A 24937-nucleotide genomic window follows, 5' to 3' on the forward strand; every position below is an offset into this window, starting at 1 on the left:
GAGAAAATAGGCTTTCGACAGTCACCTTGTTCCCCTCCCTCAGGATGATAAATGTAGCGTCATCTCTAACACTGTGACTAGCTCTCTTTTTAGCACTAACATGGATGGCTTGACAAGTCGCTCCTCTGATCTAAAGTAGGGGGTTATAGCTCTGAGAAATATTTATGTTTTTGCGCTGTCTTATCAGTTAAAGAGCTGTGTCAACATGACAGAGGAGGCTCAGGCCATTGGCGATGTGAGGTAGTGGGTCAGTGATTTTGTCTAGCCTCATGATGTAATTTGATAATGCTGTCTGTTGTTAACCCTCACAAATGGGAACATCTATTCCTCCTCTATCTGTCATGTTAAATTGCTAATTTAAGTGATTGGTTCTTCATTTAGATTTCTTTATTCCACTGTTGTTTTTGAATTGTTGTGTGAATGAGAGACTGGAATTAGTTGCGCGTTGCTGGGAGATGGAGCTTAACAAGCTGATCTTTACATTAAGGGAGTTCTCAGGTGATGCACTCCTCTCTAATTTCTATGTCCTATCTATTGAAAGTTATGTCAATACAACAGGAACAGTCCTTTTGACTGAGTGTACTATGACACAATCGATCATCTCTAGGCAGCCTACAAAGAATGTCCCATAAAAACAGCACATAAAACCCTTACCTTGCCAACATACTGGTTGTCATTCCCGGTGTACTCCTCTAGAAGAAAGAATTGATTCCACATCCATCCTCGTTTGGCGCGCTGGAGTATCTTTCCATCATCCTTCTCCGGTGATGTTCCCAACAGATTCACAGTATTTCCAGGTGCCATGGGCAGGGCAGTGATTGGCCGCAGAATGGAGACCATAAATATAATCTGCAAGTGATTGGTTATCATGGTATCCAATCACGTGGGGAAGGAGTTCTGTATGACTAATGTGTTATGGTAATGAGCTTCTGGTAGGATGCACGCTGGAATGCAACGCCACCAAATCATGCATTGTAGTCCTTTTCCCTTTGATAGCCTATTGATCCCTGTGAAGAAGAAAAATGAGGGTGAATCAGAGAGATAACGCAACAATGATATCGAATTCAGGTAGACATAATTTGTTTCAATATCCGCCCAAAGGTAATATCGCCTGCCTGTGTCCAATATTAAGAGAAAATTGGCTTCTAAGCTGTTTAGCGTTGCCATTATTTTAATTGCTACTGTTTTTTTCCATAGATAAAACATTATGAATTATATGCTCTGCAAGATGAAATTACACATTTCTTCAAATGCGTTCATTGATTCTCTTAGTAAAGGAATTCTAGTTTCAACTGGCAGTCTGCCATTTTATCTCGGATTTGCTCTGATATGCTAGCTCAAACCTGCTAGTTCCAGTAAAAAAAACATATCACAGTAGTTTTAGTTCATGCAAACATAAGTTACTGACTCATTCCTGCATACAACCATTTAGCTGGCTAGCTAGCTGGATGACGTGATTTGCGGTTTTGTTCATCGTTTTTTTGCTTTGATTAAACAGTTGTGAAATGACAACACGTGTATAGTTTCTAGAAACAAAAGGTAGCGATAAAGTAAATAAATACAGCCAGCTAGAATTAATTTAAAGGAAATTAGCTAGCTTGCTAGCTACTTAGCTACATATATACAGTAGAAGTCGTAAGTTTACATACACCTTAGCCAAATACATTTAAACTCAGTTTTTCAAAACTTCTGACATGTAATCCTCTTAGGTCAGTTAGCATCACCACTTTGTTTTAAGAATGTGAAAAGTCAGAATAATAGCAGATAAAATATTTATTTCAGCTTTTATTTCTTTCATTACATTCCCAGTCGGTCAGAAGTTTGCATACATTCAATTCGTATTTGGTAGCATTGCCATTAAATAGTTTAACTTGGGTCAAATGTTTCGGGTAGCCTTCCACAAGCTTCCCACAATAAATTGGGTGAATTTTGGCCCATTCCTCCTGACAGAGCTTGTGTAACTGAGTCAGGCTTGTAGGCCTCCTTGCTCGCAGTTTTTCAGTTCTGCCCACACATTTTCTATGGGGTTGTGATGGCCACTCCAATACCTTGACTTTGTTGTCCTTAAGCCGTTTTGCCACAAGTTTGGAAGTATGTTTGGGGTCATTGTCCATTTGGAAGACCCATTTGCAACCAAGCTTTAACTTCCTGACTGATTTCTTGAGATGTTGCTTCAATATATCCACCTAATTGTCCTACTTCATGATGCCGTCAATTTTGTAAAGTGCACCAGTCCCTCCTGCAGTAAAGCACCCACACACCATTTTGCTGCCATCCTCGTGCTTCACGGTTGGGATGGTGTTTTTCGGCTTGGAAGCATCCCGCTTTTTTCTCCAAACATAACAATGGTCATTTTGGCCAAACAGTTCTATTCTCTTAATTATTTCATTTGCATTTGTGGGATAATATTCATTTATATGTGGTGGTGCTTCAGTTCCATCAGTGGAAACTATAATACTTTTTGTTCACAGAAAAAAACAGGGTTCTTTGTATGTTCAAATCTAATGCCTTCGTTGACATTAGGGTTCTTTTTTCAGATTGTTGAACAAAAGTGGTGGAATTATCAAATCTGGTCCTTGTTTGTTCACGGTCCCTCGTTATATACACAATGAATGCTTGTCAGGATGGCACTGGCACTATGGCCTTTCCACTAGCCTCCCACTAAATGGGCTCTTTTAGAAAAGGAGGACAAGATTTATTAGGATTAACTTCCCAAAGACCATAAATTATGTATGAATCCCCAAATTACCTATCAAGTCAGGCCCTGATGGGGACTTTACTTCATCTAGGTACTCTATCGAACATGCCATGAAGCCAATAATACAGTACCTTTAGATGTCACTGCCAGCAAGCCAATTATTCTTATCAAGCATGGGATACTTTTTGTATATATATATATATATATATATATATATACATTGTGTGTGTGTGTGTGTGTGTGTGTGTGTGTATATACAGTATATATATATATATATAAATAGGGGGGTATTTTTAAGACAGTTTGGAAACAAGAGGAGGATACAGGTAGGTGGAGCCCATTTAGTGAGAGACTGGTGGCAAGGCCTTCATTGTGTATCTAATGAGGGACCTTGAACAAACAAAGACCGATTTTACAATTCCCCCACTTTTGTTCAACAAAAATAACCCTAATATCAATGAAGGCATTAGATTTGAATGAACAAAGGACCCTGTTTTTGTCTGTGAACAAATTAGTATTATGGTTTTCATTGATGGAACTGAAGCACCGCCACATGTAAATTAATATTATCCCATGAATGCAAATCAAATAATTAAGCTAATGAGATCCAAAAATGAAATATTAAAGAGTCTTAAAGAGCTCTTTAATTCATGTCATTAGAGATTGAGCTAATGCCTGTACTGAATCAAACCATGACTCTCATACAGACAGGTTATGTCTTGTATCCAAATGTTAAAAGGTTATGACAATATCAGAGAGAGACAGTTAGGATTGGGAATACTGGTACGGTCTCAGCTGTCATCCAAGGTCAAGACTTCAAAATATTAAGCGGGACTAGACCATTCATGGTCATTTAGAGTCAGCAAAACCACCATCTACCAGTTTTTCAGATGTCTAACCTCAGTAAAACAGCAGAACATACAAAATCCCTAAATTCAGAAAAATTGGCAATCCATGAGGACAAATTCATAATTTTCACAAAGCATGAGATCGATAACATGTATGAACCAAGAACATTTGATATTGACTGTGGTTTTCCCTCCATACCCCCAGATACAGAATGAAACCAAGAACATTGGGGATGTCATGGGGTGCCAGTAAGCCATAAACTGATGATGATGTACTGTTATCACTTCACTATGTGCCCAGGGTTTGTCATGACTATGACAGGCGGCAGGCGGGCGCAGCATCCCAGAAATCGGGAAACATTGGCTGGAAATTAATCTGGGCTGATTCCCGTGATTGCATTTTCTAATTATCATTCAAGGCTGTCCTTGAGTTTTAATAGCATTCTGGATATTAAGCTTTGATGCATCATGCCTATTAAGCATTAGGCCAGTGTGTCTTTTTAGAATTCCTCCAAACCCTCCATTAAAGGATGAGCAGAGTGTACTGACTGGATTTCTTGTCCAGATGCTATAGACTCCGCTCACTGAATTATCTAGACTTGATTAGTCCATTAAATGCCTACAGTGTATAAAAAAGTTGTTTATGATTAGATTAGGTGGTAGAAAGCTTGAGAGGCTTGGCATGCAAACAGACAGAGAGAGGCATGAAAGGACAAAATCGTTAAATATGCTCTTACAAGTTAAGTCTTTGAGTAGAGCGTTTAATTTGTGGTTGTCCATTCTGGCAAAAGCAAGTAGAATAAACACTATTTCACACACACACACACACACACACACACACACACACACACACACACACACACACACACACACACACACACACACACACACACACACTTGGAAGTTTTTAGACTCCTAACAGACATGGTCAGTGGAATTGCACTCTCCCTTTATACTGTATGAGTATCCTGGGTGCGTTTCTCCTGAAATCCAAAAACCTGTCTGCAACAGCAGCCTTAATTGGGAATATATAACCACTTGTAGCCCAGCTCGGTCCATTCCATTTTACAATCGACTGCTCCCTAGACCTTTACAATAATGTGGACACTGATGATCACATCTCCCTCTGCAATAATCAAACTTAATATCATACATACTGTATCTTACTTTGCCATCAACAAACTCATTGAAGGGCACTAAGGGACCCATGACCCCAAATTTGAGAATGTTGTGTTTATGACATTACGTCATAAAAAAAAAATTGGTCAAATACAACATATTCGATATTTGGTTTATATGATGTCCCTGTGGATGTTTTGAATACATATTTGACAAAAACCAAATGTGGTACTTGAAAATCTAAACATTTATAAAAAATGTGCACTTGAGGTTTAGGCAGTTGTGGTCTATTGAGGTCAAGGGATATTTATAATAACTATTAATGTCTGTTTTGTGATTTACAGATTGAGTGGCTCTTGCCTACTGATTGCACACTCACAGACCACCACAGAGCCTAGTCTAACAGTAGGGCGGTGATGCAGCTGTGAAAAAGCAGCAGACCTGTAAAAGTGCCCACTTGGTGGAGCCCTAGACCTTTCCAACATCGCTAGCATCACGGCTGCCGGCTGCAGTCTTTGGCAAGGCTTGACAGCCCTTTATAGATGCTCTGAAATCTGCCGCAATTTTGAAATGCTCTCTTCACTTTGTAACTTGAAGACTGGGGGTAGACTTCTAACATATGTGAGGCCATAAACAGACATTATGATTCCCATTGAATAAATCATCACTGTAGATAGTTATAGTTAGAGCTGTAATTTTGATCCGAATGTGACACAATAAGGGGAAGGTTATAATTTAATTCAAATTTTCTTTACCAGTCTATTTATGAGTTTATTGATCATATTTTAATGTTTTATGTGTTTTGAATGAGCCCCAGTACACAAAATTCACTACAGGATCCCAGCAATTTCGAACAATGACATCCCACATGATATATCTTTTTTACAGAGGTTTTTTCCTAACTATATCTAACATGTTAATTTAGGGATCATCCGTTATGTTTACTTTTGAGGCTGTTAATAGATTTGGTTTAGTGTTTGTATGAGAGCCATGCAGTTTTTGTGTGTGGGAGGACAGGGATTTGCTATTTTTTATTCCAACACTGAAAGGCCATTACATATCTGACAATAATTTAGGGAACATGTTAGTGTTTAATTTGTGTTAAACAATAATGGCATTACACAAACGACCGAGTACAAAATGCACCCTTATAAATCGCCTGTGTGACTATAAAGCTGTCTCCACCAAGCCCCACAAAACACAGCAGCAGAGAGAATGAGAGGAAGAGAGGGAGAGAGAGAGCAAAAAAGAGAGAGGGAGACAGAGACGGACGGACAGAGAAGTGCGTTCTTTGCTTCAGGGTACATATGACATCCTAACATACTCATTAAGTGCAGTGCTCAAAACCCCATGATCAACCCCTTCACCCTTCCATGCATTTGAGCTGAGATAGGATCAGTAGTACAGTGCCTCACCATCAATTCTGCTCACACTTAATTACAGGTAACGTTTTGCCATCTCTACCACACAAACACACACACACAAATCCCTCTGGCAGCTGACATAAGTCTGGTTATCACTTAGCTTATTGGTGAAAGGCCGTTCATTAAACACTTCTAATCAGAGTGATACACTGGAGGAAGAAAACTGCCGTTAGCGTTCACATCTCTAAATCCCCTGCATGCGCAAACACATTGCCAGTCCTATTTTGTTTAGGAAAATAATCTGAATGTGTGTAGCTACTGCCCTTCACATCTGTAAATCTGTCACACGAGCACTGTGTCCATCCGATTTTGTTTAAGAAAAGTATCTGAATACATGTAGCTACTGTCCTTCTTCTAGCACTTTCTATTTTGGAGTTTCCTAAGACTGCAGTGGTTTTACAGAGATGGAGAGGAAAGTTGACCACAGAGATTTGGTCGGATTAAAACTTCATAAAATATTCAACACAGAGGTTCCAGATATCAACCCCTTGATTATATGTTATTTGTAGCATGGCAGGTGCCCAAAGTAAAGAATTCTGCACGTTAACAACATGTAATGCATTGATTTACCTGTTCGCAACAATCCAGCACCTATCTATTGCAGGTGGGTTATTTCACCACACCATCCAGAAAAGTGAGACAAAATATCCTTTAAAACAGAGAACAGAAAATCCGAAACCTTACCTTTTGTATTTACAGCTTAGTAGTGTCCATCTGTGTTTCTGAGTGTCGTGTTACTGTGTCCCTACTCCTCACGTAGCAGTGCTTAGAGGTGGCGCTTATTCTGAATCCTCTCGGCTGCACTTACATTCCAAGACTGACAACAGTGCTGCGAGAGCGAGTGTGAGCGTAAGTCTCTGTCCAGCCTGCTACTCTCCCTCTCCCTTCCTCTATTTCTCCACCCCCTTCCTCTCTTTTTTCTCTTCCCCCCACCCTGTCTTTCCAACTTCTCTTTCTCTCTCTCTGCCTCTCTCTCCCCTCGCATCACATCTTGCTGTGGATGTCGGGAAGACTGAAGCGGAGAAGAAAAAAGAGAGAAAAGAAAAAGGAGCAATGGCAACAAGGGGACAAGGAAAGGAGAATGACCTTACTCCCAACAGTTGACTATAGCAGCAGTAGAATTGAGGATGGGGAGGTTAGGAGGCTGAAGGGGGGTGGACTCCTGGGTGGCACAGAAAGATCTCCATGTGAACGCAGGGAGAAAGGGGGAAAGGCAGCTTTGTGGAGAGGAGGATCACTAGTCTAAGCTAGGATGTTGTAAGCTACTCTTATGGATTGAATCTGTGATGTTTGATGTCTAAAGCAATCGTCCCGATCTAATCTCCTTTCAATGACAGTGGAATCAAGGAGAAACCAGGCATGAGTTGTAAATAACCCTCTCAGAGGGAGGATGTTCCTCCATCTCCATCGCCGCCTGGTGACTTGGCCAACCGGCCAGCAATGAAACTTAGTGCGTGCGAGCAGGAAGTCTGTCCAGGCAGGCAGCACTCCATCATATATTTTCATTATTTCCCTTTTGAAAGTGATACAGCATTTTAATTTAGTAGAGGGAAATGGAGAGAGATAATATACCATCACAGTGGTGTTTGATGCTGAGGAGAGAGAGTGAGAGTGAGAGAGAAAAGGCATTACATGCCAATACACATACATGTATCTTGAGCTGATAAATGATGTGATGGAGAAATTTTGAAATGCATGGGATGTCCCTCAGGATCTGCAGACAGTCCACTAGCCATCATCCTAGCACAAGTTGTATCTCCCACTATCAGTGTGGATAGATGATTAACTCAACGTCTCTATGGGCCAAAAGTTGTGCACTATGTTGGGAATAGGGTGCCACTTGAGATGCAGACAAATTGTACCTAATACATAAATAAATACAAATGCAAACAGGCTAAACTAATTAACACAGGCACTGAGGTAGCCTTTCTCTGATGTGAAGCCAGGTCCACATCCTTCATCATTTACAGTTGTGTCGTTTCTGCTGTCATGAGAGATATATAGGGTAAGTGTGTGTGTGTGTGTGTGTGTGTGTGTGTGTGTGTGTGTGTGTGTGTGTGTGTGTGTGTGTGTGTGTGTGTGTGTGTGTGTGTGTGTGTGTGTGTGCGTACGTACGTACGTGTGCCTGAGCATGTCGTATCGATGTGTGCCCATTTGTGTGTGTATGTAACAAGCCAGTGTAAAAAACAGGCTATTTTGTACATAAACAGCATAGTTGTTTTAATTGTCTTGTCATTTACATCCTTAAATATGTTGTTATCAGTACCACCCATTACTATGTTTACTGGTGACAGAGACATGGTTGATGAATTCATTCATTTTCAGTCTGTGCCCTTCCCCAAATGAGATTCTACTTGAATACCTTGTAATTAAAATTGAATTATTTAAGACAATAGAATGTGTATTTCATAAGGCCTTATTTTATGTGCATAGTTTTACCCTAATACAGTGCCCTGAAACTCATCTTATTGGAATCCAGCCAGAGTTGGGATATCCAACATCTGGAGGAAATAAATCACCTGCAACCTGCACTCAAAATGACTGCCAGGGTTGGGAAGACTAAGATATGGGACTACCTTGATTAAACATTTAAACTGGAACAACAATTTCAGTAACGGGTGCAATAAACCCAAGTTACAGATTGGAATAGTTTAGAAAAATACGTGTTACTGATATTTGAGCAGCATAACATTAATTAATCAATCAATGTACATGCAAAAACAAAAAAAATAAAAAAAACTGCAATATACCAAAACTCTCTCACACACACCGCCAACAAATCACTCACCTTGGTGCAGTACTTACAGTATAGCTCTAAGTACATCAGTAGCTAGCTTAGTAAAAGTATTCCACTGCCTGGCAAACAGTTTTCTTTTCCAATCCATGTCACTTGCCCTCTACTCTTCTAACACCTCTTGGTACAGTGTCTTCACTTACTACTACGTAGTGAGGAGTATTTGTTGCATTTAATCAATGTTTTTTATTCCAGGGGCAGCAACAGCTATCTCAAGTAAGTGCATTTCAGGGATGCTATTCCAATTGTCCTCTACAACTCAAATGGCACACTATTCCCTATATAATGCAAGACTTTTGACCAGAGCCCTATGAGCCTACATTAAAAGTAGTTCACTATAAAGGGAATAGGGTGCCATTTGGGTAGCAGACGCTGTGTCTGCTCCTATCAGTATCCTATCAGCTTGCACTCCCATTCACCTCCACAGAGCTCCCTGATCCTTATTGAAGCTGTGATCTTTCATCAGACCTCGCCAGGAGTATATGCCAGGAGGTAGTGTGTAAGGGCCAATGGCACTCGATTCCCTATTTGACCAGGACCCATAGGGTTCTGATCAAAAGTAGTGCACTATGTAGGGAAAGGGGTTCCATTTGGGACACAAAAAGGGTCTGTAGAGAAAATATAGAACCACACAACGAACTGAGCTTTCAGTGAAATATCTACAGACCATTGTTGGCACCTTATTTATAGTGCACTACTTTTTATGTATGCTCGTAGGGCACTGCAGTGAAATGGAAGAATATTTTCAGCAGCTTCTGGGTAGGTACCTTGACTTATTTATACAGTAAATAACATTATTGCTAGCCAACATTGAATTACTGCATGTTTTCTTAGCTAGCCTGCTCTAAATTGCTTGTAAATATCTTGCTGTGCAACCTAGAAAAAAAATCTGGTCTGCAGCCTCTGAGTGCCATAGAGAATAAACTGAGCATAGATTCATGACCGTTCTGATTTCACCATTACTACAGACAAAATGTCTTGTTTCTAGCAGTTCAAAAGATATGTGTCACGACTTTTACCGAAGGTAACTCTAGGCGTCGCCGGATTACTAGCCGCTACCGATCCCTTTTTCCTTTTCTGGTTGTTTTGTCTGTGTTCCTTTTCACACCTGGTTTCAATTGCTTTTATTTCTGTGTGTATATAGGGCACCTATTACCTGCCTTAATTCGTGCAGGATTAAGCTTGTGTGTATTTGCGTTCGGTATTCTATGCTGTTTATTGTTTTCGCATTTACGTACGTGTATGTAGTGTCCGTGTATTGACACGAGTTCCTTCGAGAGTGCAGTTTGGATATTCATCTGGGCCAATTTTGTATTGGTGGACTATGTATACATATATCTATATTAAACACGCTTCTCAGAAATCCCTGCTCTCCTGCGCCTGACTCCTACACCTCTCACCGAGACGCACGTTATCACAGAATCCTGCACCCGTAATTAAGGAGTCAGCAGGAGCAGACGCACTCCCAGGGTCCGTGGAGGAGCGAGTTCAACACCACACGGCAGTGTTACACCGGCTGGGGACCGCCATGGATCAGGTGATGGCGACGATGGAGAGAGGTGGGCGTCCCAAACCGTTATCAGCCACCCCCCAACCAGTACCACTACCCTCTCCTTCATTGCCTGAGCACAGTGGGATTCGACTCGCCCTCCCGAGGGAGTACGATGGGACGGCGGCCGGGTACCAGGGCTTCTTACTCCAGATGGACTTATACCTGGCGACCGTTCGTCCGGCTCCTTCGGGGGGTGAGAGCGTGAACGCCCTCGACATACATATCGGAATCTCTGGGGCAGGGGTTCATTCGGCCCTCCATCTCACCTGCCTCCTCGAGTTAATTTTTTTGTGAAGAAGGAGGGAGGTCTGCATCCGTGCATTGACTATATAGGTCTAAATTCCATCACGGTGTGGTATAGTTACCCGCTACCTCACAATGTCACAGCGATTGAGTCATTTCACGGAGCACGGTTTTTCACAAAACTGGATCTCAGGAGTGCATATAACTTGGTGCGCATCCGGAAGGGAGATGAGTGGAAGACAGCGTTTAGTACCACATCCGGCCATTATGAGTACCTCGTCATGCCGTACGGGTTGAAGAATGCTCCAGCAGTCTTCCAATCTTTTGTGGACGAAATTCTCAGGGACCTGCACGGTCAGGGTGTGGTGGTTTACATCGATGATATTCTGGTCTATTCCGCTACACATGCCGTGCATGTGTCTCTGGTACGCAGGGTACTTGGGCGACTGTTGGAGCATGACCTGTACGTCAAGGCTGAGAAATGCTCGTTCTTCCAACAGGCCGTCTCCTTCCTTGGGTATCGCATTTCCACATCGGGGTTGGTGATGGAGGATGACCGCATTGCAGCCGTGCGTAATTGGCCGACTCCAACCACGGTAAAGGAGGTGCAGCGGTTCTTAGGGTTTGCCAACTACTACCGGAGGTTTTGGTCAGGTGGCTGCTCCCATTACGTCACTGCTGAAGGGGGGGCCGAAGCGTCTGCGATGGTCGGCTGAGGCGGACAGGGCTTTTGGTCGCCTGAAGGCTCTTTTTTACCTCGGCTCCCGTGCTGGCGCATCCGGACCCCTCTTTGGCATTCATAGTGGAGGTGGACGCATCCGAGGCTGGGGTTGGAGCCGTGCTCTCCCAGCACTCGGGTGCGCCACCGAAGCTCCGCCCCTGTGCTTTCTTTTCTCGGAAGCTCAGCCCGGCGGAGCGAAACTATGACATGGGGGATCGGGAGCTGCTAGCTGTTGTCAGAGCCCTGAAGGTGTGGAGACATTGGCTTGAGGGAGCCCAACACCCTTTTCTCATCTGGACTGACCACCGTAATCTAGAGTACATTCGGGCAGCGAGGAGACTGAACCCTCGTCAGGCAAGGTGGGCCATGTTTTTCACCCGATTTAGGTTTACCATCTCCTATAGACCAGGCTCCCAGAACACTAAGGCAGACGCACTGTCCCGACTATATGATACGGAGGAGCGGGCCATTAATCCTGCGCCCATCCTCCCGGCTTCTTGTCTAGTGGCACCTGTGAGGTGGAAGGTGGACGCAGACATTGAGCGAGCATCGCGTGTTGAGCCACCACAGTGTCCAGCGGGACGGGTGTATGTTCCGCTGGAGGTTAGAGACAGGTTAATTTGGTGGGCTCACACGTCCCCCTCCTCTGGTCACCCGGGGATCGGTAGGACGGTGCGATGTCTTAGTGGGAAGTACTGGTGGTCCACTTTAGCCAAGGACGTGAGGGTTTATGTGTCCTCCTATACAACACTCCTTCCGTGTTCTCCAACTGCTCTTAATAACATCTAAGTTAGTAGATTCATTTAAATACTCCTCTCTAATTTGTATGTGTTTGTGTGTTTCAGTGTATGTGTATGTGTGTGTGACTGTTTCCGTGTCTGTGTGTGACATTGTCAATGTGTATGTGTGTGTATAACTACATACAGTATAACATATGGATTTGCAATAGTATACAGATTGTACAATAGTCCCTGCCATTCTGGTTGCTCAGTCACCTATTTCTGCTGCATGGGGACTTTTGTATATTCTCTGGTCAGAACCTTTCCGAAATTGTTGAGTGCAGCAGCAAATAAATATGTAAAGCCCCAAAAACATAACTTTGTTTGTAGTTATAGGTAACCAGATCGTGACTACAACTAAGTTGCAAAGTCTATGACCACACTGTGTTGTTACTTTGGTGAATAAAGACTCATGCTTCCTACGCTTTAAAAGGTCCCGAACAGTCATTAGGATCCCAATGTAAATTAGCCTTTTAATAAGTTAAATCGAAAATAATTGGAGGAACTTATTCAAGAATTTATTACAAAAACTCAGTGAAATGGATTGAAAATTGTGAAAAAAGCACTGCATTTTTCTTAAATCTTCAACATAGAAATGCTATCAGGTACTCAGCAGGTTAAATAAAGATAAATAAAAATGTCCCATTACTTTTAACAAAGTTTCATTTTCAATTAATGGGATGCTAGCGTCCCATCTGGCCAACACCCAGTGAGATTGCAGAGCGCCAAATTCAAATACAGAAATACTCATTATAAAAATTCAGAAAACAAAACATATTTTACATAGGTTTAAAGACGAACTTCTTGTGAATCCAACCACAGTGTCAGATTTTTAAAAATGCTTTACGGTGAAAGCATACTTTACGATTATTTGAGAACATAGCCTAGCAGACAAATCATTACAAGCAGTAACCAGCCAAGTAGAAGAGTTACAAGTCAGAAATAGAGATACAATTAATCCCTTACATTTGATGATCTTCATATGGTTGCACTTAGAAGACATTAATTTACTCAATAAATGTTGCCTTTGTTCGATAAAGTCTCTTTATATCCAAAAACCTCAGTTTTGTTTGCGCGTTTTCTCTAGTAATCCACAGGCTCAAACGCAGTCAAAACAGGCAGACAAAAAAACCAAGTTGTATCCGTAAAATTCATAGAAACATGTCAAACGATGTTAATATTCAATCCTCAGGTTGTCTTTAGCCTAAATAGATCGATAATATTTAAACCAGACAATAACGTCGTCAATATAAAAGGTTTACAAGAAAGGCCCTCTTTCGGGATTGTGCATGAAAAAGCTCTTTGACACGGCAGGGTCCACTCATTAAGACTGCTCTTACTCCCTCATTTTTCAGAATACAAGCCTGAAACAATTTCTAAAGACTGTTGATATCTAGTGGAAGGCATAGGAACTGTGATTTGAGTCTTAAGTCAATAGATACTGTAGTGGCATTGAATAGAAAAAAGAAATAGAAAAAAAAACTTCCTGAATGGATATTTCTCAGGTTTTTGCCTGCCAAATTAATTCTGTTATACTCACAGACACTATTTTAACAGTTTTGGAAAGAGTGTGTCCCTGAAACAGTTTGAGAGTGTTTTCTATCCAAATCTACCAGTTATATGGTATATCATATCTTCTGGGCCCGAGTAGCAAGCAGTTTAATTTGGGCATGCTTTTCATCCACAATTCCGAATGCTGCCCCTTACCCTAGATAAGTTTTAAAGAAACCATACATAACTAGGTCCAATTTCAATTTTATCCTCCAGAAAGGCCAGAACAAATATTATGGTTAACTCAAATATACTGATAGATTTAAAAAAATATTAATTGGAATAAAGAGATGTGTAATATGTCACATTTGTCACATATGCAGCTATCGAAAATATATGGGAATGCTTGCTCAATCCAAAGTTACAACCAACTGATTGCTGCATTACCACAAAAATGGAGGCAGATGGAAGAGGGAGAAAGTAGAAAACTTATTTGTCTGAAATATACAGTATTAGGGATACAATTGTCTGAAATGATAGCTGCGCCATACATGTTGCAAAATAATTAGGAAGACATTTTTGATGTTCCGATTCTGTGGCACATGGTACAGTATATGAACTGATACAAAAAACAACACTTGATTAAACACTACACACACGTCCCCATATACAGTACCAGCCCAAAATGTGGAAACACCTACTCATTCAATGGTTTTTGTTTATTTGAACTTTTTTGTACATCGTTGAATAATAGTGAAGAAATCAAAACGATGAAATAAGATATATGGAATCATGTAGTAACCTAAAAAGTGTTATAACAATCAAAATATATTTTAGATTCTTAGAAGTAGCCACCCTTTGCCTTGATGACAGCTTTGTACACGCTTGGCATTCTCTAACCAGCTTCATGAGGTAGTCAAATGGAATGAATTTCAATTAACAGGTATGCCTTGTTAAAAGTTAATTTGTGGAATTTCTTTCCTTCTTAATGCGTTTGAGTCCATCAGTTATGTTGTGACAAGGTTGTGAATTTATTTTCATTCATCTGATGACTTATTTATTTAATCCACTGACTACAGTTGTAGTCAGAAGTTTACAAACACTTAGGTTGGAGTCATTAAAACTCCACACATTTCTTGTTAACAAACTATAGCTTTGGCAAGTCGGTTAGGTCATCTACTTTGCGCATGACGCAAGTAATTTTCCAACAATTGTTTACAGTCAGATTATTTCACTTATAATTCACTGTATCACAATTCCAGTGGGTTAGAAGTTTACATACAATAAGATGACTGTGCCTTTAAACAAATTGGAAAATTCCAGAAAAGCATGTTATGGCTTTAGAAGCTTCTGATAGGCTAATTGACATCATTTGAGACAATTGAAAGTGTACCTATGGATGTATTTCAAGGCCTACCTTCAAACTCAGTTCCTCTTTGCTTGATATCATGGGAAATTATAAGGAATCAGCCAAGAACTAAGTAAAAAGATGTAGACCTCTACAAGCCTGATTCATCCTGGTTTGGTTCAATATCCAAACGCATGAAGGTACCAAATTAATCTGTCTAAACAATAGTACGCAAGTATAAACACCATGGGACCAAGCAGCTGTTATACCGCTCAGGAAGGAGATGCGTTCTGTATCCTAGAGATGAACATATTTTGGTGTGAAAATGCAAATCAATCCCAGAACCATTGCAAAGGACCTTGTAAAGATGCTGGAGGAAAGAGGTACAAAAGTATCTATATCCACATTAAAACAAAAGGCTGCTCAGAAAGGAAGAAGCCACTGCTCCAAAACTGCCATGAAAAAGACAGGCTACGGTTTGCATCTGTTCTGATTAAACGAAAATAGAACTGTTTGGCCAAAATGACCATTGTTATGTTTGGAGAAAAAAGCGGGATGCTTCCAAGCCGAAGAACACCATCCCAACCGTGAAGCACGAGGGTGGCAGCAAAATGTTGTGTGGGTGCTTTGCTGCAGGAGGGACTGGTGCACTTTTCAAAATACATGGCATCATGTGGTAGGAAAATTATGTGGATATATTGAAGCAACATCTCAAGCTTGGTTGCAAATGGGTCTTCCAAATAGACAATGACACCAAGCAAACTTTCAAAGTCGTGGCAAAATTATTTTGTTGTCCTTGATGTTTTTAGTTTTTTGCATTGTTGTTTTCTGTTTTCCTTTGTCTTTTTTTCCCTTTTGTTCGTTTTGTTGGTTATTGGTGATTTAGGGGGGGGGTCTTGGGGAATGGAATTATTGTATTTATTTATTTTTATTGTGGGGGGGGGGCTGTGGGAGGGGGTCTTGGATGGTTGAGGGACAGCTCTTGGGGAACTTTATTGGGAATCTTGGAGGGCTGGCGGAAGATCTGTCGACGTGCCCTTGAGCAGGGCGTTGACCCTGGTTGCTTCTGTATGTCGCTCTGGATGGGAGGCTGTTAGATGACTAATGTGATGTAGTTGTTGAGCGGCTTCACTGCAGGTATATTGTATGCTTTAAATATTCAATAAAAATAAAAATGTTTACGTTCAATAGTATCTCCTGTGAAGTGGTGACGCGCGACACACACCTAGTTTCACGAAATTGAGTCACATGTTTTACACTTTTTATCAAGCTGTTGGTGCTTGCTTCAACTTATACCAAACCATTTGACAGCTGTAGGTTGAAATTCTTGTTTCCTAATGTTATTGCTTTACAAGAGCATATACCCATGACATCCCAGATTATAGTAATTCAGTTCCCATGTCTGTCACTCAAATGTGTGTTTTGGTTTAGATTGGCAAAGTGTGAAACATATCAACGAGAGAAAGAAGCCAATCAATCTTATCCTATAAATATTCTTCAGTTTATGAGCTAGCACTCCTTATGCCATGAAGGAGAAAATAATCCCAATATTAAACTTTTGAATCATGACATCGTAAAAGTTAAAATAATTCTGATGCAGATTCATGTTTGTCCGACAAGAGGAAATCTTAACACTTCTCACAGATCACATAGGCCTAAACAAAACATATAGAAAACACAACAGGAACCAAACAGCGACAGTGAAACACATACCTTTCCTAACCTCCAATCCCACACCACCCCTATAGTGCTGGCCACTGGAATGAAACTCCTTCCGAAATGTGCAGTGCTCCTCATTTAATTGTCTGATTTCTTTGAGCTGAGGGGAGATCAAAGCAGTGGTAAAGTGGGTGGTCTAGGCTGGAGTATATTGGTGGGTGATGTGGTGGGGTTTGTGCTGTATAGTGCATTAATTCAATAGGTGAGGTGGATCCAATGAGTTTTGACACTGTGTTTTGTTTTTTACAGTAAGCCAATAGGCTACTCCAGTGATATGTATTAGCCTACACACTTTAAGTTTATACAAACCTTTTAGAACATACAGTGAAATTACAAAATGTACACTGGCTTGCGAAAGTATTTACCCCACTTGCCATTTTTCCTATTTTGTTGCTTTACAACCTAGAACATGCCTACCACTTCTAAGATGCAAAATATTTTGTATTGTGAAATAAGACAAATTAAAAACTGAGAACTTGAGCATGCATAACTATTCATCCCCCCAAAGTCAATACTTTGTAGAGCCACCTTTTGCAGCAATTACAGATGCAAGTCTCTTGGGGAATGTCTCTATAAGCTTTGCACATCTAGCCACTGGGATTTTTGCCCATTTTTCAAGGCAAGACTGCTCCAGCTCCTTCAAATTGGATGGGTTCCACTGGTATACAGCAATCTTTATGTCATACCACATATTCTCAATTGGATTGAGGTCTGGGCCATTCCAAGACATTTAAATGTTTCCCCTTAAACACCTCAAGTGTTGCTTTAGCAGTATGCTTAGGGTCATTGTCCTGCTGGAAGGTGAACCTCCGTCCCAGTCTCAAATATCTGGAAGGCTGAAAAAGCTTTCCCTCAAGAATTTCCCTGTATTTATCACCATCCATCATTCCTTCAATTCGGACCAGTTTTCCAGTCCCTGCCAATGAAAAACATCCCCACAGCATGACGCTGTGATTTTCGTCTCATCTGACCCCAGTACCGTCTTCCATATGTTTGGGGAGTCTCCCTCATTCCTTTTGGCAAACATCTAATGTGTTTATTTTTTTTGGTGGATTGTATTTATCATCATTAGTCATTTAGGTCAACATTGGATCATTCAGAGATCCTCACTGAACTTCTGGAGAGAGTTTGCTGCACTGAAAGTAAAGGGGCTGAATAATTTTGCACGCCCAATTTTTCAGTTTTTGATTTGTTAAAAAAGTTTGAAATATCCAATAAATGTCGTTCCACTTCATGATTGTGTCCCACTTGTTGTTGATTCTTCACAAAAAAATACAGTTTTATATCTTTATGTTTGAAGCCTGAAATGTGGCAAAAGGTCGCAAAGTTCAAGGGGGCCGAATACTTTCGCAAGGCACTGTATATGCACCCACCACATTTCAGTTATTTAAAAAAAAGTTTTTGTAAGAAGTCTTTTTTTTCATTTCACTTCACCAATTTGGACTATTTTGTGTATGTCCACAGCATGAAATTCGATTTTTACGCGCTATTCGCTTCAGCAGTCAATGGTTCCGTTCTGTAAGCTTGTGTGGCCTACTATTTCACAGCTGAGACGTTGTTGCTCCTAGACGCCTCCACTTCACAATAACAGCACTTACAGTTGACCAGGGGCAGCTCTAGCAGCACAGAAATTTGAAGAACTGACTTGAAAGTCACTGAGTTCTTCAGTAAGGTCATTTTACTGCCAATGTTTGTCTATGAAGATTGCATGGCTGTGTGCTTGATTTTCTACACCTGTCAGCAACGGGTGTAGCTGAATAAGCATACCGTCATAAGACCCTAATTATTTGAATGTGTCATTTGGAATTATAATCTCAGAGGACCAGTGCGAGTGATGTTGTTAGACTAGCTTACATATTACCGTTTCCTCTTCAGAGATCACTGGTGCACAAGTGATAGGCTACAGTGCCTTGCAAAAGTATACACCCCCTTTGGTGTTTTTCCTATTTTGTTGCACAACCTGTAATTTAAATAGATTTTTATTCAGATTTCATGTAATGGACATACACAAAATAGTCTGTCTTCGGTTGCAACACTCACTACCAAGTTCCAAACGTACTCTGGAATTAACATTAGCACAATGACTGTTCGTTGGGAGCTTTATGAAGTGGCTTTCCATGGCCGAGCAGCTGCACACAAGCCTAATATCACCATGCGCAATGCCAAGTATCGTCTGGAATGGTGTAAAGCACTCTGGAGCAGTTGAAACACGTTCTCTGGAGTGATGAATCACGCTTCACCATATGGAAGTTCGATGGACAAATCTGGGTTTGGTGGATGCCAAGTGAATGCTACCTAACCCAATGCATAGTGCCAACTTTAAAGTTTGGTGAAGTAGGAAAAATGGTCTGGGGCTGTTATTCATGGTTCGGGCTAGACCCCCTATTTCCAGTGAAAGGAAATCTTAATGCTACAGGATATAATTCTTAATTTTTGTTTTTAAATTCACAAGTTCTCATGTACAACTGCGACCCGGCCAAGATAGAGCAAAGCAGTGTGACATAAAAAACACAGAGTTACACATGGGATAAACAAATGTACAGTCAATAACACAGCAGAAAAGTATATATACAGTGTGTACAAATGTAGTAGGTTTAGGGAGGTAAGGCAATAAATAGGTCATAGAGGAAAAATAATCACAATTTAGCAATTAAACACTGGAGTGATAGATGTGCCGAAGATGAATGTGCAAGTAGAGAAAGAACAAAAAAGAACAACATGGGGATGGGGTAGTTGGGTGGGCTATATACAGATGGGCTATGTACAGGTGCAGTGATCTGTGAGCTGCTCTGACAGCTGATGCTTAAAGTTAGTGAGGGAGATATAAGTCTCCAGCTTCAGGGATTTTTGCAATTCGTTCCAATCATTGGCAGCAGAGAACAGGAAGGAAAGGCGACCAAATGAGGAGTTGGCTTTGGGGGTGACCAGTGAAATATACCTGCTGGAGCACGTGCTACGGGTGGGTGCTGTTATGGTGACCAGTGAGCTGAGATAAGGCGGGGCTTTACCTAGCAAAGACTTACAGGTGATCTGGAGCCAGTGGGTTTGGCGACAAATATGAAGCGAGGGTCGCAGTGGTGGGTAGTGTATGGGGCTTTAGTGACAAAACAGATGGCACTGTGATAGACTACATCCAGTTTGCTGAGTAGAGTGTTGGAGGCTATTTTGTAAATGACATTGCCGAAGTCAATGATCAGGATAGTCAGTTTTACGAGGGTATGTTTGGCAGCATGAGTGAAGGATCCTTTGTTACGAAATAGGAAGCCGATTCTAGATTTAATTTTGGATTGGAGATGCTTAATGTGAGTCGGGAAGGAGAGTTTACAGTCTAACCAGACACCTAGGTATTTGTAGTTGTTCATATATTCTAAGTCAAAACCGTCAAGAGTAGTGATACTAGAAGTGCGGGCGGGCGAAGGGAAGAGATTGGTTGAAGAGCATGCATTTAGTTTTGCTTGCATTTAAGCAGTTCTGGACCAGTTCCGACTGTCTTTTTGATGTACAAAGTGAACGTCGTACGGTCCTGTGCCTTATAGTTCAAGAAAGCCCCATCTGTATGCTCTCCTCTCCCACTGTCTCAGCAGAGCTGACTTGAAGTGTCAGGTTTCAGACTTCGTATTTGCATAGGGAGTGATGTGTCACATTTTCTGGCTTATCCAAACAAAGATTCGATTTTCTCTTCCTCTGAGCGAGTGAGCCAAGAAAACAACATATGGATGGTGGCAGTCTAGCAAAACCATCTCGCTGTGATTTTCTCAAACAAATTTAGAGCTCTTAAGATGAAAAAATACTAAATAATTTCATAGACTTTAAAAAAAATACCACTTTCTCTTGGTGACACACGCACTAAACCACTTTGTGCTTAAAGCTAAAGTTGGTACGAGTCTGCACACATTTGAATGGTGTCTCTGTGCCTCTCAGTGGACATTTAGAAGAAAATGATGTCGTTGGTTATAATAAATAGTGACCAATATTGTACTGTCACTAAGTTTGATTACATTATTTTACAGTTATATGAAATGTGAAATCTTTTACTATATTTCAAAAGGTTTTCAGTAATTCCAAGCCCTATTGCCCCACATTTGTTGAATAGGAATATTTTTATAATATTTGTTTGTACCATGTACTTCAGTTATGTCCTCAAGTGAGTACACCTCAACAAATCATAACTCTTTTTTATATACGTGGGGTGGTGATTTATACAGTATTTACAGTTTCTCAATTGCGTACAAGCATTTTTGGGATCTGTGTTGAAACATATTGACACGTTCGTTATAAAGATCGGACCAAGACGCAGCGTCGTATGCGTACATTCCTATTTGAACACTGAACAAACGTGAAGCTATACAAACGAGTGCTGACAGGCAACTACACATAGACAAGATCCGACACCAGAAAGTGGGAAACAGGCCTGCCTAAATATGATCCCCAATCAGAGATAACGATAAACAGCTGTCTCTGATTGGGAACCATATCAGGCCAACATAGGAAAAACGCCAAGGGGATGATAATAATATTGCGCCGACAGAGATGCTCACCTCGTTTTGCATTCTTAGGTAACTATGCAGTATTTCAATTTATTATGTATTATTTCTTACATTGTTTCCCCAGGAAATATTAAGTCTTATTACATACAGCCGGGAAGGACTATTGGATATAAGAGCAACTTCAACTAACCAACATTACGGCCAGGAATACAACTTTCCCGAAACGGATCCTATTTGGACCACCACCCAGGACAATGGATTTAATCCCAGTAGCCGACCCAAATCAATTGCGTCGCAGAAGGGGCAAACGGAGCGGCCTCCTGGTCAGGCTCCGTAGACATGCACATCGCTCACCACTCCCGAGTATGCTACTCGCCAATGTCCAGTCTCTTGACAGGAAGGTAGACGGAATTCGAGCAAGGGTTGCCTTCCAGAGAGACATCAGATTTTGTAACATTCTCTTTTTCACGGAAACATTGCTCACTCGGGATATGTTATCAGATTTGGTACAGCCACCGGTGTCTTCAAGCATCGAACCAACAGAAACAAACATATCTCTGGTAAGAAGAAGATCGAGGGTGTATGCCTTATGATTAACGATTTGTGGTGTAATCATAACAACATACAGGAACTCAAGGCCTTATGTTCACCTGACCGATAATTCCTTACAATCAAATGCCGACAGCATTATCTACCAAGAGAATGCTCTTCGGTTATAATCAAGGCCGTGTATATCCCCCCCAAGCAAACACCTTGACAACTCTATGTATACTGGAAACCATATATCCTGAGGCTGCATTTACTGAAGCTGGGGATTTCTTTTTCAGATTCTAATCTGAAAACAAGGCTCCCTAAATGTTATCAGCATATTGAATGCGCGACTCAAGCTGGCGGCATTCTGGATCATTGCTACTCTAACTTACGCAATGCATACAAAGCCCTCCTCCGCCCTCCTTTCGGCAAATCTGACCTCAACTCCATTTTGTTGCTCCCTGTCCATAGACAGAAACTAAAGTCAGGAAAGGCCCGTGCTCAGGTCTGTTCAATGCTGGTCCGACCAATTGGATTCCACGCCTCAAGATTGCTTGATCACGTGGACTGGGATGTGTTCCGGATAGCCTCAGATAACAACATTTATGTATAAACTGACTCGGCGAGCGAGTTTATTAGCAAGTGCATCGGTGATGTTGTACCCACGGAGACTATTAAAACCTTCCCTAACCGTGGATTGATGGCAGCATTCGCCCAAAACTGAAAGGCAAACCATTGCTTTTAATAATGGGAAGGCAACCGGAAACATGACCGAATTCAAACAGTGTAGCTATTCCATCCATAAGGCAATCAAACAAGCTAAGCGTCAGTATAGAGACAAAGTAGAGTCACAATTCAACGGCTCAAACATGAGACGTATGTGGCAGGGTCTACAGTCAATCACGGATTACAAAAAGAAAACCATCCCCGTCGCGGACACCGACGTCTTGCTCCCAGACATACTAAACAAAATCTTTGCTCGCTTTGATGACAAAGCCTGTGGGCTCTCCTTCATCATGGACAATGTGAGTAAAACATTTAAATGTGTTAACCCTTGCAAGGCTGCTGGCCCAGACGGCATCCCTAGCTGAGTCCTCAGAGCATGCGCAGAATAGTTGGCTGGGGTGTTTACGGACATATTCAATCAATTCCTATCCCAGTCTGCTGTGCCCACATGCTTCGAGAGGGCCACCGTTGTTCCTGTTCCCAAGAAAGCTAAGGTAACTGAGCTAAATGACTATCAAGGATCATATCACCTCCACCCTACCTGATACCCTAGATACACTCCAATTTGCTTTACCCCCCCCCACCAATAGGTCCACAGACAACGCAATCGCAATCACACTGGACACTGCCCTAACCGATCTGGACAAGAGGAGTACCTTTGTAAGAATGCTCTTCATTGACTACAGCTCGGAATTTAACACCATAGTACCCTCCAAACTCATCATTAAGCTTAAGACCCTGGATCTCAACCCCGCCCTGTGCAACTGGGTCCTGGATCTTCTGACTGGCCGCCCCCAGGTGGTGAGGGTAGAAAAAACAACATCTCCACCCTGCTGATCCTCGACACTGGGGCCCACAAGAGTGCGTTCTCAGCCCTCTCCTGTACTCCCTGTTCACCCACGACTGCGTGGCCATGCACGCCTCCAACTCAATCATCAAGTTTGCACATGACACTATAGTGGTAGGCTTGATTACCAACAACGGCCAGACGACCTACAGGGAGGAGATGAGGGCCCTCGGCATGTAGTGTCAGGAAAATAACCTCTCACTCAACGTCACCAAAACAAAGGAGATGATTGTGTAGTTTAGGAAAAAGCAGATGGATCGCCCCCCTATCCACATTGACGGGACAGTAGTGGAGGGGGTGGAAAGTTTTAAGTTCCTCGGCGTACACATCACGGACAAATTGAAATGGTCCACCCACACAGACAGCGTGGTGAAGAAGGCACAACAGCACCTCTTTAACCTCAGGAGGCTGAAGAAATTTGAATTGTCCCCGAAAACACTCACAAACTTTTACGAGAGCATCCTGTAGGGCTGTATCACAGCCTGGTACGCAACTGCTCCGCCAACAACCGTAAGGCTCTCCAGAGGGTAGTGAGGTCTGCACAACACATCACCAGGGGCAAACTACCTGCCCTCTAGGACACCTACATCACCCGATGTCACAGGAAGGCCAAAAAGATCATCAAGTACAACAGCCTCCCAAGCCACTGCCCCGCTATCATCCAGAATATGAGGTCTGTTACGGTACGTGAATGAGGACCCAAAAGCGAATTAACAAAACAGCGTTTCTTTAATGAGGAAACACATGTAGGCTCAGATGGACAGGCAGATTCCGACAGGACAGGACAAGGTTAGATGAACTGGCAGATTCCGACAGGACAGGACAAGGTTGCAGCAAACACGACGATAGTCTGGTTCAGGCATGGGAAACACAAACGAGAATCCGACAAGGACAGAAGCAGGAACAGAGAGAGATATAGAGACCTAATCAGAGGGAAAAAGGGAACAGGTGGGAAAAGGGGTGAACGAGGTAGTTAGAGGAGACAAGGAACAGCTGGGGGAAGGAGGGTAAGAAAAGGTAACCTAATACGACCAGCAGAGGGAGACAGGGTGAAGAGAAAGGACAGAAACAAGACACAACATGACAATACATGACAAGGTCAGTACAGGTGCAACAAAGCTGGGACCAAGAGACTGAAAAACAGCTTCTATCTCAAGGCCATCAGACTGTTAAACAGCCATCACTAACATTGAGTGGCTGCTGCCAACACACTGACTCAAATCTCTAGCCAATTTCATAATTCATAATTGGATGTAATAAATGTATCACTAGTCACTTTAAACAATGCCACTTTATATAATGTTTACATGCCCTACATTACTAATTTCATATGTATATACTGTACTCTATACCATCTACTGCATCTTGCCTATGCCGCACGGCCATCGCTCATCCATATATTTATATGTACATATTCTTATTAATCCCTTTACACTTGTGTGTATAAGGTAGTTGTTGTGAAATTGTTAGATTACTTGTTAGATGTTACTGCACTGTTGGACCTGGAAGAACAAGCATTTCGCTACACTCGCATTAACATCTGCTGACCATGTGTATGTGACCAATAAAATTTGATTTGATTGTGATTTGATACTTTTGCAAGGCACTGT

At 41.7% G+C, this 24937-nt stretch overlaps 1 protein-coding gene across 2 annotated transcripts in view; it reads right to left on the reverse strand.

The window, feature by feature from the left end:
- Window positions 1–6940, reverse strand: part of LOC110535566 (cadherin-10-like) — a 62640-nt gene extending 55700 nt beyond the window's left edge. For both annotated transcript variants that reach the window (XM_036935296.1, XM_021620631.2), the window contains exons 1-2: window positions 6774–6940; window positions 655–1007 (exon numbers count right to left, since the gene is read on the reverse strand). In XM_036935296.1, the coding sequence (XP_036791191.1) occupies window positions 655–870 (216 nt within the window). In that variant the 5' untranslated portion in view covers window positions 871–1007; window positions 6774–6940. The remainder of the gene's footprint in view (window positions 1–654; window positions 1008–6773) is intronic.
- Between the last annotated feature and the right edge of the window lie 17997 nt (window positions 6941–24937).

The sequence above is a fragment of the Oncorhynchus mykiss genome, chromosome 11 (assembly GCF_013265735.2).
Source record: "Oncorhynchus mykiss isolate Arlee chromosome 11, USDA_OmykA_1.1, whole genome shotgun sequence".
Taxonomy (NCBI): Eukaryota; Metazoa; Chordata; class Actinopteri; order Salmoniformes; family Salmonidae; genus Oncorhynchus; species Oncorhynchus mykiss.